The sequence below is a fragment of the Coregonus clupeaformis genome, chromosome 11 (genome assembly GCF_020615455.1).
Source record: "Coregonus clupeaformis isolate EN_2021a chromosome 11, ASM2061545v1, whole genome shotgun sequence".
NCBI classification, from domain to species: domain Eukaryota; kingdom Metazoa; phylum Chordata; class Actinopteri; order Salmoniformes; family Salmonidae; genus Coregonus; species Coregonus clupeaformis.
Window position 1 is genome coordinate 17,700,076 of NC_059202.1, and position 16,805 is coordinate 17,716,880.

Sequence of the window (16,805 nt, forward strand, 5' to 3'; positions counted from 1 at the left end):
GGGGAGGGCAGGAGAAGGGGGGCAGGAGAGGGGAGGTAAGGAGAGGTAAGGAGAGGGGAGGGCAGGAGAGGGAGGGCAGGAGAGGGGAGGTAAGGAGAGGTAAGGAGAGGGGAGGGCAGGAGATGGGTGGTAAGGAGAGGGGAGGGCAGGAGAGGGGGAAGGCAGGAGAGGGGAGGTAAAGGGGAGAGGTAAGGAGAGGGGAGGGCAGGGTGGGGAGGTAAGGAGAGGGGAGGGGAGGGCAGGAGAGGGGAGGGGAGGTAAGAGAGGGGAGGGCAGGGCAGGAGAGGGGAGGTAATGAGAGGGGAGGGCAGGGTGGGGAGGTAAGGAGAGGGGAGGGCAGGAGAGGGGAGGTAAGGAGAGGGGAGGTAAGAGGGAGGTAAGGGAGAGGTAAGGAGGGGGAGGGCAGGGTGGGGAGGTAAGGAGAGGGGAGGGCAGGAGAGGGGAGGGCAGGAGAGGGGAGGGCAGGGGTGGGGAGGGCAGGAGAGGGGAGGGCAGGAGAGGGGAGGGCAGGGGTGGGGAGGTAAGGAGAGGGGAGGGCAGGGGTGGGGAGGTAAGGAGAGGGGAGGGCAGGGGTGGAGATGGCAGGGGTGGGGAGGTAAGGAGAGGGGAGGGCAGGAGAGGGGAGGGCAGGGGTGGGGAGGTAAGGAGAGGAGAGGGGAGGGCAGGAGAGGGGAGGTAAGGAGAGGGGAGGGCAGGGGTGGGCAGGGGAGGAGAGGGGAGGTAAGGTAAGGAGAGGTAAGGAGAGGGGAGGGCAGGAGAGGGGAGGGCAGGGGTGGGGAGAGAGAAAGCCCTCGACTTCTTGGCGCTGACGGAAACATGGATTACCACTGAAAACACTGCTACTCCTGCTGCTCTCTCCTCGTCTGACCATGTGTTCTCGCATACCCCGAGAGCATCTGGTCAGCGGGGTGGTGGCACAGGAATCCTCATCTCTCCCAAGTGGACATTCTCCATTTTTCCCCTGACCCATCTGTCTATCTCCTCATTTGAATTCCATGCTGTCACAGTCACTAGCCCATTTAAGCTTAATATCCTTGTCATCTATCGCCCTCCAGGTTCCCTTGGAGAGTTCATCAATGAGCTTGACGCCTTGATAAGTTCCTTTCCTGAGGATGGCTCACCCCTCACAGTTCTGGGGGATTTCAACCTCCCTACGTCTACATTTGACTCATTTCTCTCTGCCTCCTTCTTTCCACTCCTCTCCTCTTTTGACCTCACCCTCTCACCGTCCCCCTACTCACAAGGCAGGCAATACGCTTGACCTCATCTTTACTAGATGCTGTTCTTCTACTAATCTCACTGCAACTCCCCTCCAAGTCTCCGACCACTACTTTGTATCCTTTTCTCTCTCCCTCTCCTCCAACACTACTCACTCTGCCCCTACACAGATGGTAATGCGCCGTCGCAACCTTCGCTCTCTCTCTCCCGCTACTCTCTCCTCTTCCATCCTATCATCTCTTCCCTCTGCTCAATCCTTCTCCCTCCAATCTCCTGATTCTGCCTCCTCAACCCTCCTCTCCTCCCTTTCTGCATCCTTTGACTCTCTATGTCCCCTATCCTCCCGGCCGGCTCGGTCCTCCCCTCCAGCTCCGTGGCTTGATGACTCATTGCGAGCTCACAGAACAGAGCTCCGGGCAGCTGAGCGGAAATGGAAGAAAACTAGACTCCCTGCAGACCTGGCATCTTTTCACTCCCTCCTCTCTACATTTTCTTCATCTGTTTCTGCTGCTAAGGCCACTTTCTACCACTCTAAATTCCAAGCATCCGCCTCTAACCCTAGGGAAGCTCTTTGCCACATTCTCCTCCCTGCTGAATCCCCCCTCCTCCCTCTCTGTGGATGACTTCGTCAACCATTTTGAAAAGAAGGTTGACGACATCCGATCCTCGTTTGTTAAGTCAAATGACACTGCTGGTCCTGCTCACACTGCCCTACCCTATGCTTTGACTTCTTTCTCCCCTCTCTCTCCAGATAAAATCTTGCGACTTGTGACGGCAGGCCGCCCAACAACCTGCCCGCTTGACCCTATCCCCTCCTCTCTTCTCCAGACCATCTCCGGTGACCTTCTCCCTTACCTCACCTCACTGATCAACTCATCCTTGACCGCTGGCTATGTCCCTTCCGTCTTCAAGAGAGCGAGAGTTGCACCCCTTCTCAAAAAACCAACACTCGATCCCTCTGATGTCAACAACTACAGACCAGTATCCCTTCTTTCTTTTCTCTCCAAAACTATTGAGCGTGCCGTCTTTAGCCAACTCTCTTGCTATCTCTCTCAGAATGACCTTCTTGATCCAAACCAGTCAGGTTTCAAGACTAGTCATTCAACTGAGACTACTCTTCTCTGTGTCACAGAGGCTCTCCGCACTGCTAAAGCTAACTCTCTCTCCTCTGCTCTTGTCCTTCTAGACCTGTCTGCTGCCTTTGATACTGTGAACCATCAGATCCTCCTCTCCACCCTCTCCGAGCTGGGCATCTCCGGCGCGGCTCACTCTTGGATTGCGTCCTACCTGACCGGTCGCTCCTACCAAGTGGTGTGGCGAGAAGCTGTCTCCGCACCACGTGCTCTCACCACTGGTGTCCCCCAGGGCTCAGTTCTAGGCCCTCTCCTATTCTCGCTATACACCAAGTCACTTGGCTCTGTCATATCCTCACATGGCCTCTCCTATCATTGCTACGCTGACGACACACAACTAATCTTCTCCTTTCCCCCTTCTGATAACCAGGTGGCGAATCGCATCTCTGCATGTCTGGCAGACATATCAGTATGGATGACGGATCACCACCTCAAGCTGAACCTCGGCAAGACGGAGCTGCTCTTCCTCCCGGGGAAGGACTGCCCGTTCCATGATCTCGCCATTATGGTTGACAACTCCATTGTGTCCTCCTCCCAGAGTGCGAAGAGCCTTGGCGTGACCCTGGACAACACCCTGTCGTTCTCCGCTAACATCAAGGCGGTGACCCGATCCTGTAGGTTCATGCTCTACAACATTCGGAGAGTACGACCCTGCCTTACACAGGAAGCGGCACAGGTCCTAATCCAGGCACTTGTCATCTCCCGTCTGGATTACTGCAACTCGCTGTTGGCTGGGCTCCCTGCCTGTGCCATTAAACCCCTACAACTCATCCAGAATGGCGCAGCCCGTCTGGTGTTCAACCTTCCCAAGTTCTCTCACGTCACCCCGCTCCTCCGCACACTCCACTGGCTTCCAGTTGAAGCTCGCATCTGCTACAAGACCACGGTGCTTGCCTACGGAGCTGTGAGGGGAACGGCACCTCCGTACCTTCAGGCTCTGATCAGTCCCTACACCCAAACGAGGGCACTGCATTCATCCACCTCTGGCCTGCTGGCTCCCCTACCTCTGCGGAAGCATAGTTCCCGCTCAGCCCAGTCAAAACTGTTCGCTGCTCTGGCACCCCAATGGTGGAACAAGCTCCCTCACGACGCCAGGACAGTGGAGTCACTCACCACCTTCCGGAGACATTTGAAACCCCACCTCTTTAAGGAATACCTATGGATAAAGTAATCCTTCTACCCCCCCCTTTACTCCAACCCACCCCCCACCCCCCAAACAAAAAAACAAAAAAACAAACAAAAAAAAACATTGTAAAGTGGTTATCCCACTGGCTATAAGGTGAATGCACCTATTTGTAAGTCGCTCTGGATAAGAGCGTCTGCTAAATGACGTAAATTTAAATGTAATGGTTATTTCCCCGTTGTACACCAGAACTTACAGTGGGGAGACTCTGTGCAGCTAGGATCACCTGTAGAGAGTACCACAGAAAGAGTCAGCTCATCCTCACAATCCCAACACTAAACTTCTTCCATGTGCTTGTTGTTTAATAACATAATCCTCACAGTCCCAACACTCACTCCTCCCCCACTCCTCCTTCCTCCCCCCCCCCCCTCAACCCTCCCTCACTCCTCCCTCCTATCCCACTCTCCCTCACTCCTCCCCACTCCTCCCCACTCCTCCCTCCCTCCTCCCCACTCCTCCCTCACTCCTCCCTCCTATCCCACTCTCCCTCACTCCTCCCCACTCCTCCCCACTCCTCCCTCCCTCCTCCCCACTCCTCCCTCGTTCCTCCCCCACTCCTCTCCCTAAACTGTTACATTTCCTCAGTACAAGACAGGACATTCTAAGGGGATGGTTTTGACTCCCACATTGTTGACTCAGCCTGTATATACAGCAGCTGATTTACTTTCTCCTGTTCTTCCTATTTCTATTTCTCATGTGTTTTTGTTCTACTTTATAGTATAATATTTGTATTACTGGTATTGATTACTGCATTGTTGGGTTTAGAGTTTGCAAGAAAGGCATTTCACCGTACTTGTGCACGTGACAATAAAACTTGAGACTTGAATAAGGTGTCATTACAGATATGTCTTACCCTTAGTTTATATGTATAATGAGGCAGGTTGAGTCACCATTAGTTTATATGTGTAATGAGGCAGGTTGAGTCACAATTAGTTTATATGTCTAATGAGGCAGGTTGAGTCACCATTAGTTTATATGTGTAATGAGGCAGGTTGAGTCACCATTAGTTTATATGTATAATGAGGCAGGTTGAGTCACCATTAGTTTATATGTCTAATGAGGCAGGTTGAGTCACCATTAGTTTATATGTCTAATGAGGCAGGTTGAGTCACCATTAGTTTATATGTGTAATGAGGCAGGTTGAGTCACCATTAGTTTATATGTGTAATGAGGCAGGTTGAGTCACCATTAGTTTATATGTCTAACGAGGCAGGTTGAGTCACCATTAGGTTGTTCTTGCCCTAGAACCTACTCATAAAGAACAGATGACTGATTAAACTACAGTCAACCAGTGTCTTCTGAGTGGCGCAGTGGTCTAAGGCACTGCATCGCAGTGCTAACTGTGCCACTAGAGATCCTGGTTCGAATCCAGGCTCTGTCGCAGCCGGCCGTGACCGGGAGAGTCATGGGCGGCGCACAATTGGCCCAGGGTAGGGGAGGGAATGACCGGCAGGGATATAGCTCAGTTGATAGAGCATGGCGTTTGCAACGCCAGGGTTGTGGGTTCGGTTCCCACGGGGGGCCAGTATAAAAAAAAAAAAAAATGTAATCACTAACTGTAAGTCGCTCTGGATAAGAGCGTCTGCTAAATGACTAAAATGTCTTAGGTTTACAGTCCACATGACCATCCACCAACATATTATTCCTCTGAGTGGAGAAATTAAATGAATTAGGTCTTACAATTTCCTCTACCGCCCTAGAAACAAGATCATGGCAAAGATTGAGACACAGCTCATTAAATCAAAATATGATGTCCTCTACCCATGTATCCCCTTTGCTCTTAGATTGGAACAAATAAGAACATCGTCAACAGAAAGATTTGCACCAGTGTCCAGTAAATATTTTATTTATGACCGTTTTGCTATTACTTGTACATTTCCATGGCAGCAAATTGTTTAGGAGGTGTGGCAGAAAGGCATGCTGATTGATGATTGAGCTGGGACCACGTGAGTCTGGTGTGTAGAGGAAAAATCACCGACTGAAGCATGTGAGCCGTCGAAGTCGGGGAGAGGGTCAATCTCACAAAGAACCTCAATTCTCCTGTCTTTTCTTAGTGACTTCTCTGTAACGCATGGATTCCTATGACGTTTCTGACTAAAATAATGGACCATGACATGGATGGCGGTGTTGGCTACATCAAGCATTATGGTAAATACAGGACATGGATCAAATGTATAGGTACAAATGTTTCTGTCAATAGACTACCCTGACTCCCAGATATTCGTGAAATCACTTCAATCACTGCTAAGGGAGTTGTTGCAGGGAGCTAGTTGTTATCATTTTCAGTGGTCTCTGATTGCCTTAGCTCAGCTTTGCCTCACTGGCGTACTGCTAATGGACCTGTACATTTGGGGAATTCCACATTTATTTGCTCACCGCTGCTGTCCTGTGTTTAAATATCACACTGCTGAACACTTGCCTTTGTTGAAGGAAACGGTTCTGTTTATCTAGAGTGCATTGCAGGGTTGTGATTAATAAGTACCAAGTGGAAGAGAAAGGACTGAAACAGAGCGGGGACTTCCTGGACTTTTCCAATAAGAAATGCTATTTTTCGTTTTTACACTGCAAAACATTTCAAAAGGTTTTGTGTCGTGTGCCCTAATGATCCGGAAGGAGCCAGGTGATTAAGGATACCTTAGCTGTTGTTCTTCCTATAAATACACACATTCACATGATTGTGCAGCCATTTGATTTGTGCCTCATGGGTGGTTCCCCCATTGTAAAAGGGGCTGCCCTGCATCCATACGTGACCTTCATGAGGATTAATGATGATATCCAAGCACTTCAGCCTGACGTGAAAATCTCAAAGGTTGACTCTGATAATGAAACTGTTGAGAGGAAGTAAGTTATGTATACAGTATCTATATATGCATTTGGTCTTGCCTAACAATTTGTGTTCTTGTATTTCTCTGTCCATTCACTTGCCCCTCTTAAAAAGTTATAATTTACAACAGCACTCAATGAAGAGACTTGTTGTGGTCCATTATCACAGAACAAAGCCTCAGCCTCAGCCTCCCATACTTTATTTGACCACAAACTAGGGGCTCTATTTAATCCGTATCGCGGGAATTCAGCGTTACAGCGTGATTTAAAGGCAATGTTCCCGCGTTAGCGGATATTGCATTCACGGTCAACGCTGCAGATGTCGGCTCAATCTGTAACGCTTCAGTGATACAGATTGAATAGAGCCCTAGAGATGTTTTCCCCATAAACAAAAACTGGGAGGAGACTCGTAAGTGCATGGAATGTTTTTAAATCATTTTGAAAACATTTACAACTGTTTAGGACAAAAAAAGGTTACAAACAGAATTGACCTGCAGTTTGCATCCATTTTAAAATGTTGCATAAATAAAACTCATATTTATAAATATCTCTTTTATAAACATATAAATAGTTTTAAAAACATAAATACATTTATGCGGAATGAAAGTACACGAATGTACAGCAGCAGCGACAATATACAGCTTTGCGGTTTCTAGTTTTTCCACCATGATCCGCCATCTTGTAGTGTGTGTTGGCCTTTCTTTATGTTATACATATGGGTTGCTTTTATCATTGTTGTCTCAGTCCTTGAATATGTTGGTCATGGTGGCTTTTCGTACCAAAAATCGGTCACTTTTTTAGGTTTGTTTCCTCAGGCATGGACCAACTTAATCCAAGTTGTCCAAACCCATCGTCTGAATGCTCTGGGAAGAAAGAAGAAAAAACACGGTTAGATGGATCTGTTCACAGAAAGCTTTAAATAGATGGATATGTTCACATAAACCTCTAAATAGATGGATATGTTCACAGAAACCTCTAAATGGATGGATCTGTTCACAGAAACCTTTAAATAGATGGATATGTTCACAGAAACCTCTAAATGGATGGATCTGTTCACAGAAACCTCTAAATAGATGGATCTGTTCACAGAAACCTCTAAATGGATGGATCTGTTCACAGAAAACTGGATATGGATATGGACAAGTTCCCACAAAATAAAGCGGCTCACCTGTCAGCCTCACTAAAACAAGCTCTCTAACCTGTCAGCCTCACTAAAACAAGCTCTCTAAATAAACAGTCTCACTGCACACCTCTGCTCCACCCAACCACATGAAGTCCAGCCCTTGCCTCTCACACAATCCTGAATTGACCGTCCAATACTCCTCTCATCTCCCACTTCTCACTTTAAAGTTTGGTAAAGGGAGGAAGAGAGTTGTCTGCCCAAGAAGCACACACAGTTAGTCACGTACTGTATAGACAGTCTGTTAGCCACAGCGTACGCAGGAGCCACAACAGCCCCCCCCCAGCAGGATTTCACTGTTAGCCACACACAACCACATAAAGGCCAAGCGTGCTTTTCACCTGGTTTCCTCATTGCCTCATTCTGCATACCGCCCCTTTAATGTTTTTTTTTTTTATATCCGAGCAAAGAGGAAGGGTTTCCTGGAACATACCTCTTAGGGTGCTGTGTGTGTGTGTGTGTGTGTATGTGTGTAAGATGTTGTGTGTGAGTGTGTCCATCTACATAGAGAGGAACCTGCTCTCTCTCTCTCTCTCCCCCCTCTCTCTCTCTCTCTCTCTCTCTCTCTCTCTCTCTCTCTCTCTCTCTCTCTCTCTGTCTCTCTCTCTCTTTCTCACTGTAGTTGTTCCTCTTCCTACCTACTAGAGACTGGTCAATTACATAATAATTGTTCCACAATCCGTTCTGCTTCATCAACGACCTTTGGCCCAAACGCTGAGATCTACTGTAGATCTTAGTGTTAGGCCAAAGGACTGTTGATAAAGCAGACTGGATTGTGGCCAGGTGATGAAGTCATCTACATGTCCTCATTGTGTTCACACCTGCCCCATTAGGCCTTCAGCCAAACAGCCATGATTACTTATGACGATGTACTGCAATGTGTATGGACTTCCTAAGGCCAATTGGATCGCTTCCCACAGACTTGAAACATTTCAAGAGGGGGATTCCTGATCTCATTCTACGGGGTTTTGTCCTAAACGCAAAGTCAATACAGTGTTCTGTTAGAGCATCAGAGGGAAACACCGTTCGGACCTGAAATTCTCTCTCCCACTGTCCCACATGGGAAATGCACATGCAGATAGCACATAGATGGACCGCTTGTAAAAGTCAATTTGGAGTTGTAGTAGTCAGTAGGCCTCAACCAAAAGGATTAGCCTGTAGGATTTACCCCTACTCTGAAGTTTGAGGTCAGGCCATGTGTCGGTGCACAGATAGGGGTCAACCTGTTCCCCAGCACCAGCGCCTTTGCCCTCCCACTTGCCAAAAGTGCCCTATTTTGGTGGTGGTATAAGATTTTTTTTTGTATACAGTTTTTGTCGTTGTTGTTCTGAACCCACTGACCGCAATTAGTCGTGACGTTGTGAAGTGTTATCAAGTGTTAATCAAACGTTATGCTGCCGTGGCAGTACTGTTGATATTTAAACTACGTAGCTAGCTACACACAATCGACCGGTAACCGCATCTCAAGCCATGCATGTTTGGATACTGGGCATGCGAGCTGCCCTCTACGGAGCTCGCATGCCCAGTATCCAAACATGCATGGCTTGAGATGCGGTCACCGGTCGATTGTGTGTAGCTAGCTACCTAGTTTAAATATCAAAAGTACTGCCACGGCAGCATAACATTTGATTAACACTTGATAATACTTTTATTTACATCGTCATCAATATTGGGTCTGATTGGCTGATACGCGCAGCAGAGCGAGGCAGAAAGACATAGAGAGGAGCGGCTGCATCTGCGACCTTCCGACTCAACTCCATCCATTCTCCAGTCGGGAGATGAACGTGTGTGACAGGGCAGTAGCATCACAGGTAGACTCCAGCAAACCCCATATACTAAAACATCCACACAAGCCACTATGAGTTAGAAGATTGTGAATATTAGGCTATATTATGAAGTCATTATTTAAGAATTTAAGAGCATTGAAGATAAATCACAACGTTTTAACATTTTTTGAGCATAGGCCTATTTATTTCTGCAACAACACACTTGTCACAAATGCAAGGTCGTTACAGTGCCTCCTAAATGCATGACTGACATCGGGAAAAGAGGGTGGGCTATCAAGCTGATCATTGGTGTTGAGGATGAATGTAAATCTGCTAGTTAGCTAGCTTTAATTTTTATGAATTTCGAGAAATGAATTATGAATGTGTTTTTTTTTCTTCAATTTGAGCACCTGCCCCCTGAAACGTCTATGCACCACCCAGGTTGAGAAATTGCAACATTTTGCCAGTCTGACCTGCTCACAAGGGGGCCACCTGATCGCCTCCACAAGCATACATGGACATTTACTGCATTAACTGTTCTATACTCTTACAATCTGTAGTCTATGGGTGACTCATCTGAAATGCACACAGGAGTTACATTGGGGGTTTTGGAGTTGGCCTATGGAACTGTCAGGTTGTTTTCCAATTGTCTTTTTTTAAAAACATAAATATATTACATTCGCCATTTTGTCTCCCATCCTAAAGTGTTGGGGGATGTACGTTCCTCCTGATTTAATCACACGATGCGCAATTGCGCATGGAGAAAGGGAGATAGCGCGGGAGGTTACTTACCAACAAGTCTTGATGTGCCTTCTCTAACAGCCCATGCCGCTAATGGTTCCTATTCTGTCCATTTTGTGTCCGAAGCAACCGCTCCGGGCCGCGGACCCTTTCTTGGTGTTTGATTTGTGTCTCCGTGCGCTGGGCTGGTCGTTCAGCAGGCGTGCCCACATGGCCTTGGCGCGAGTGTCCATGCGCAGGTCTCGCAGCAAGCGTACCCTGGAGCGCACTTTTTCCAGCCTCTGCTCTCTCTCGCCCGACGCCATGAACTCCGACAGTTCCTCCCCCAGCAAACTTCTAAGAGACTGGAACACAGAAACAAGAGACACCCGCTTTAGATAATACATTCTCCATGGAAACGACTTGGGTAAGCACCTGTCAGCAGATTGCGCATCTGGGAATGATTCTGATTAACGACAAATCTGCATATTCGGGACATCAATTGCCTACTTTGGCAAGCAGTAAACTCACTATCCGGCACTTTTTCCAACACTTTTGTTTTCAACTGGCCTTATAAATGTATTTATGTTCCATATCAAACCTTTCCGCAATTATAGGCTACATTTACTAATGTTAGTGCTGTCTACGCTTGACTCGCGTCGGGAAGAACCAAAAGACAGGTCAGAACTCGTCGTGTAGCTACTAGCTACTGAATAGAAATCACGTTAAATGCTGCAATTAATTGGCCCATCCTTTAAACCAAATCCTGAATTTGTGTGTGGTCATAGGCTACAGTTGCGCTTTAACGCATGGGAAACGGTGTGTAGCCCACCCTACTGATTGGTTGAATAAAGCGATTATCACGGGTCAGAAATGAGTCTCCCAGTCCCGGGGTTTCTTGGATGCAGCTGGAAAGACAGGTGCTCGTGCAGTAGGAGACCCACTTCGCACAGACGTCAGTTCAAAGTCTAGTTTTTAATTTACATTGAGTTGTCAACTAACGTGAATTCAACGTGAAATCAACAAAAAATGTCACCATGTCATTGGATTTAGGTTTAAAGTTGGTTAGAAAAAATTACGAAATTCCCTTACATTGATGACTTTTTGCAAATCCAATCAGTTTTCCACGTTGATTGAACGTCATCATATTGATTTTTGTTGTTGTTGAAATGACGTGGAAACAACGTTGATTCAACCCGTTTTTGCCCAGTGGGTATAGTCTTCAAATGCAGATTATTCAGGCAACAAAAACGCACCAGATGAGATTTTGAAAACAATTTATAAAATATATGAATTAGTCACTGTGAGGATTATTCGTGCGTAAAACATCCAGTTTCGAAATATTTGGCTATGAGTCTCTTGATGGCAGATGCGCCTTTTCGACGAGTGGGAAAGGGATGTTTTCTGGTTTAAAATACACGTTACAAAGAAATGTATGATTGGTTGCCTTATATAGCCTACTAAGTCAACATGTATGTTACATGTAGGAAGCGCAAAAGGTCATTTGGGTAGACTACATGCAAAGGCCACTGTGCCCTCGTATCCTATGTCCACTCGAGCGCTTCTCAAGGCGCGCTTGGGTACCAGCATGAATATATAGTCAACCTTACGCAATTAAGTAGCCCAAGTGGCTGTAGGTTTGCTGTAGAACACAGTATCTATCCATATATTGCCCTGATAGTTTTTGCTAAAAACAAAAAAAACAAGCCTTTCGTTTCAGGAATAGCCTATGCATTTGTTAAGAAAGATACACACGTCTATCTTCAATACGACCAGTGCAATGTAAATGCAATGGTCTTAGACATAAATAATAGGCTTACTGTAACAATATTAGGAATATTAAAAACGGTAACAGGATAGTCTATAGTATAGCCTAAGCTATATACGATACATGACCATTGATAGTCTGCATGCCAAGAGATACATTCCCAGTAGTCTATATACTTGCATCTGTTGTTAATGTTATTTTGGGGCACCATAATGTGGAATAATATTAGTTCGGCTATAGCTGCGCACCATGCAAAAAAATAGTTATCCAAAGAATCGCATTCCACTCACAAATTACAGCGCACACATCAATGAAGTGACCTCACCTTCTGTTGCGCTGGCGTCAGAGGCTTCGCCCCTGTCCTCAGTGAAAGCAGGGTGATCATAAGTCCACATGCCACCAAATGTGAGATGTTCATTCTGACAAGTTTTTTTTTTTGTGAAAGGACTCCTCTTTGGCGAAGTTCAGTATACGATAAATTATATTGGTTGGTAACCAATTGGTTCTCCGTCTCTGCGTCGGTTTTTACTCCAAGCTTCCCAAGTGCTACTCTAACTCTGTGAATTACTACTCACGGCTTTATAGCCAGCCGCCTGGTGATGTCATGACAACCTGCGTAATGGTCTTCCCTCCCTCCCTCCTGTACCTTGCCAATCTCGGGTTATTTTTTTCTGCATAGGCCTACCTGCGTAGTCTATTGAGGAGCGCGTCATGCTAAATTATGAATTAAAATACCTACACTGGTCATTGTGGCTTCAATGAATGAACAAAAAAAAAGACATTACATTATTGTTACACCATGCACCACGCCGACTGGTTTGCCTCCAAAACAGTACTTTAATTGCTTTGCTTGAAAATGAGAAATTATATGTAATTCACAACTGTTGAAGTGTGGCATTGGCAGACACACGATGCTTTATTAAAATGCCAACCGCCCACTGCGAGGAAATGAGGTTGGACGATGAGTTCCAAAGAAATCAAGACCTAACTTGTTAGATGCAACAGATTTTGTGGGGAATGATAAAACCCACTCATTAACGCAGAATTACCAAATTGTGGGGGGGAATTAATCAAACGCCATTCCAAAAGATGTACTGTCTTGGTAATTTCTATTAGTTTAAAACAAAAATAAATGTGTGTTTTTGTTTAGAATTATGTATTCGTTATTCAGCTGTATTTGCTATTGATATAGATTAACTCATAATAACAAATAGGCCTATTCAGCCTGTGCACCAACATGCGCATTAGTTCCGAAGAAAATAATTAATAAGGCGTAACTTTAAAACACGAGCCCCTAAAACTTGAATTCAAAAATATCTAGGCTATTCCAACCGCTCCAACCTCCTTGTAAATGAGATTGAAACTGAACGAGGGGGGTTGTGCGTCTTGCGGACCTGCTGTAGAATAGTAGCCTAATATGTGCTCTTTGATAGGCGGTTTCCTTGGTCATTGTCAGTAATTGGTGGATAATAGACGATATTGATGCTCATTTACTTTATATCAGTGCATCCATTTGTGCATCGACCTGGGGAGATTGATGGGTTTAATCTCCCATGCGATTTCCATGCAACTGCAAACATTATGTTTATGGATGCCTGTCCCTATAACGTGCACTCTAATCCTTCAATCGCGCTCAAAAGCCTATGGTTCATTCGATTTGTCGAGCGTGTCAGACCCCACAAACATCACTGATGCGACAGAGGTGACATAGCGGAGCCCTCGTGAAGATGCTCCGTTTGCCTATGCATCCTCCCTGTTACGCACAGGCACATTGAATGAACCATGGTCAAATCTGACACTCATTTCAGGGCTGTAATTAAAAAAAACAGACATTTTAAATTATTCTGTAACACTTTGTCATGAAGGAAACCCGTTGTCTTTTGACATACGTCTGCACACTGCAGCGCGCGTTTCTCTTAAGAGCAAGTGGCCGCGCGCTTGACTTCAGTAATGCATGGTTGTCGATTGCAAACGCAGCGAAGAAACGGGTGGAAATGGCTAAAGTTCCATCGACGAGCAAAATGATGAGCTTTGGAGAGGTGAGCTCGAGCTAAGGCACATTCTGTTGAAGCACCTTATGTTTTAGACCACAGAGTGGCAGTATTTGCTCTCTCGAAATACCAAAAAACTAAACATGAATTCCCTAAAATAAGTCAGTTGCTTACCTTATTTACTATTGCTTACTGTATTTACTATTGCTTACTGTATTTACTATTGCTTACGTTATTTACTATTGCTTACTGTATTTACTATTGCTTACTGTATTTACTATTGCTTACTGTATTTACTATTGCTTACTGTATTTACTATTTACCTAACATCACCTCATATTTTCTCGGTCTTAAAGATTGGAAACAGTCATAATTTTCATTCAGGTTGAGGGTAAATTGATAGTTCTCTTTCTGTTAGGATTACTTTCCTGACCCATGTGATCCATGTTGCATACAAGGGACCTAGTCCTGAGAGTGGTAGGGATCTAGTCCTGAGAGTGGTAGGGTTCTAGTCCTGAGAGTGGTAGGGTTCTAGTCCTGAGAGTGGTAGGGTTCTAGTCCTGAGAGTGGTAGGGTTCTAGTCCTGAGAGTGGTAGGGATCTAGTCCTGAGAGTGGTAGGGTTCTAGTCCTGAGAGTGGTAGGGTTCTAGTCCTGAGAGTGGTAGGGTTCTAGTCCTGAGAGTGGTAGGGTTCTAGTCCTGAGAGTGGTAGGGTTCTAGTCCTGAGAGTGGTAGGGTTCTAGTCCTGAGAGTGGTAGGGATCTAGTCCTGAGAGTGGTAGGGTTCTAGTCCTGAGAGTGGTAGGGTTCTAGTCCTGAGAGTGGTAGGGTTCTAGTCCTGAGAGTGGTAGGGTTCTAGTCCTGAGAGTGGTAGGGTTCTAGTCCTGAGAGTGGTAGGGTTCTAGTCCTGAGAGTGGTAGGGTTCTAGTCAGTAGCAGTGCGTGGGTAAAATCACTGGGGGAAGCAAGGCACTGAACCCTAATTTGCTCCAGGAGCTCCATACTACTATGGCTGAACCTGTAAAACAACACTTTTCACTGCACCTATCTGGTGTATGTGACAATAAAACATCTTTATTTTTTATAATACAATACAACCCAATACAACCCAATACATCCCAATACAACCCAATACAACCCAATACAACCCAATACAACACAATACAACACAATACTAGAGAATGGCGCCGGAGAAGATGGCTGCCGTTTTACAGCCCTCTAACCAATTGTACTATTATGTGTGTTTTTCCGCGTTATTTGTAATTTATTCTGTACATAATGTTTCTGCCATCGTCTCTTATAACCAAAAAGAGCTTCTGGATATCAGGACAGCGATTACTCACCTTGTATTCTTCAACAAGTCAGACGCGAAGGATATCCTACAGACACCCGACAAGGCCCAAATCCCCGTCATTCGCATGAGAAAGAGACAGAGATATCGTGGACGTAGGTCGGGGTGCCTTGTAAGGATCCGACGGCGAGCGAGTAAACTGCCTCTTCCATCAATCCTATTAGCCAATCTTCAATCATTTGAGAATAAATTGGATGACCTAAGATTACGTTTATCCTACCAACGGCACATAAAAAACGGTAATATCTTATGTTTCACAGAGTCGTGGCTGAACGACGACATGTACAACATACAGCTAGCGGGCTATACGCTACATCGGCAGGATAGAACGGCTGACTCCGGTAAGACAAGGGGTGGCGGTCTGTGTATATTTGTAAACAACAGCTGGTGCACAAAATCAAATACTAAGGAAGTCTCAAGGTTTTGCTCGCCTGAGGTAGAGTATCTTATGATAAGCTGTAGACCACACTATTTACCAAGAGAGTTTTCATCTATATTTTTCATAGCTGTCTATTTACCACCACAAACCAATGCTGGCATTAAGATTGCACTGAATGAGCTGTATAAGGCCATAAGTGAACAGCAAAGCGCTCATCCAGATGCAGTGCTCCTAGTGGCCGGGGACTTTAATGCAGGGAAACTTAAATCCGTTCTACCTAATTTCGACCAGCATGTTAAATGTGCAACCAGAGGGAAAAAAAAACTCTAGACCACCTTTACTCCACACACAGAGACGCATACAAAGCTCTCCCTCGCCCTCCATTTGGCAAATCTGACCATAACTCTATCCTCCTGATTCCTGCTTATAAGCAAAAACTAAAGCAGGAAGCACCAGTGACTCGGTTAATAAAAAAGTGGTCAGATGACGCAGATGCTAAGCTACAGGACTGTTTTGCTAGCACAGACTGGAACATGTTCTGGGCTTCTTCAGATAGCATTGAGGAGTACACCACATCAGTCACTGGCTTCATCAATAAGTGCATAGATGATGTCATCCCCACAGTGACCGTACGCACATACCCCAACCAGAAGCCATGGATTACAGGCAACATCCGCACTGAGCTAAAGGGTAGAGCTGCCGCTTTCAAGGAGCGGGACTCTAACCCGGATGCTTATAAGAAATCCCGCCATGCCCTCCGACGAACCATCAAACAGGCAAAGAGTCAATACAGGACTAAGATTGAATCGTACTACACCGGCTCTGACGCTCGTCGGATGTGGCAGGGCTTGAAAACTATTACAGCCTACAAAGGGAAGCACAGCCGCGAGCTGCCCAGTGACACAATACTTCCAGACGAGCTAAACCACTTCTATGCTCGCTTCGAGGCAAGCAACACTGAAGCATGCATGAGAGCACCAACTGTTCCGGATGACTATGTGATCACACTCTCCGTAGCCGATGTGAGTAAGACTTTTAAGCAGGGCCGCAGGGCCAGACAGATTACCAGGACGTGTACTCAGAGCATGTGCTGACCAACTGGCAAGTGTCTTCACTGACATTTTAAACATGTCCCTGACTGAGTCTGTAATACCAACATATTTCAAGCAGACCACCATATTCCCTGTGCCCAAGGACACTAAGATAACCTGCCTAAATGACTACCGACCCGTAGCACTGATGTCTGTAGCCAGGAAGTGCTTTGAAAGGCTGGTCTTGGCTCACATCAACACCATT

The 16,805-nt window shown here is 46.0% G+C and overlaps 1 protein-coding gene across 1 annotated transcript; it reads right to left on the reverse strand.

Moving 5' to 3' along the window:
- Window positions 1–5,364: 5,364 nt before the first annotated feature.
- On the reverse strand, window positions 5,365–12,328 carry nppc (natriuretic peptide C). Its single transcript, XM_041890882.1, has 3 exons — window positions 12,117–12,328; window positions 10,096–10,388; window positions 5,365–7,220 (listed from the first exon to the last, which is right to left on the reverse strand). The coding sequence occupies exons 1-2, from the start codon at window positions 12,207–12,209 to the stop codon at window positions 10,119–10,121; spliced, it is 363 nt and encodes a 120-aa protein (XP_041746816.1). The 5' UTR covers window positions 12,210–12,328; the 3' UTR covers window positions 5,365–7,220; window positions 10,096–10,118.
- Window positions 12,329–16,805: the final 4,477 nt, after the last annotated feature.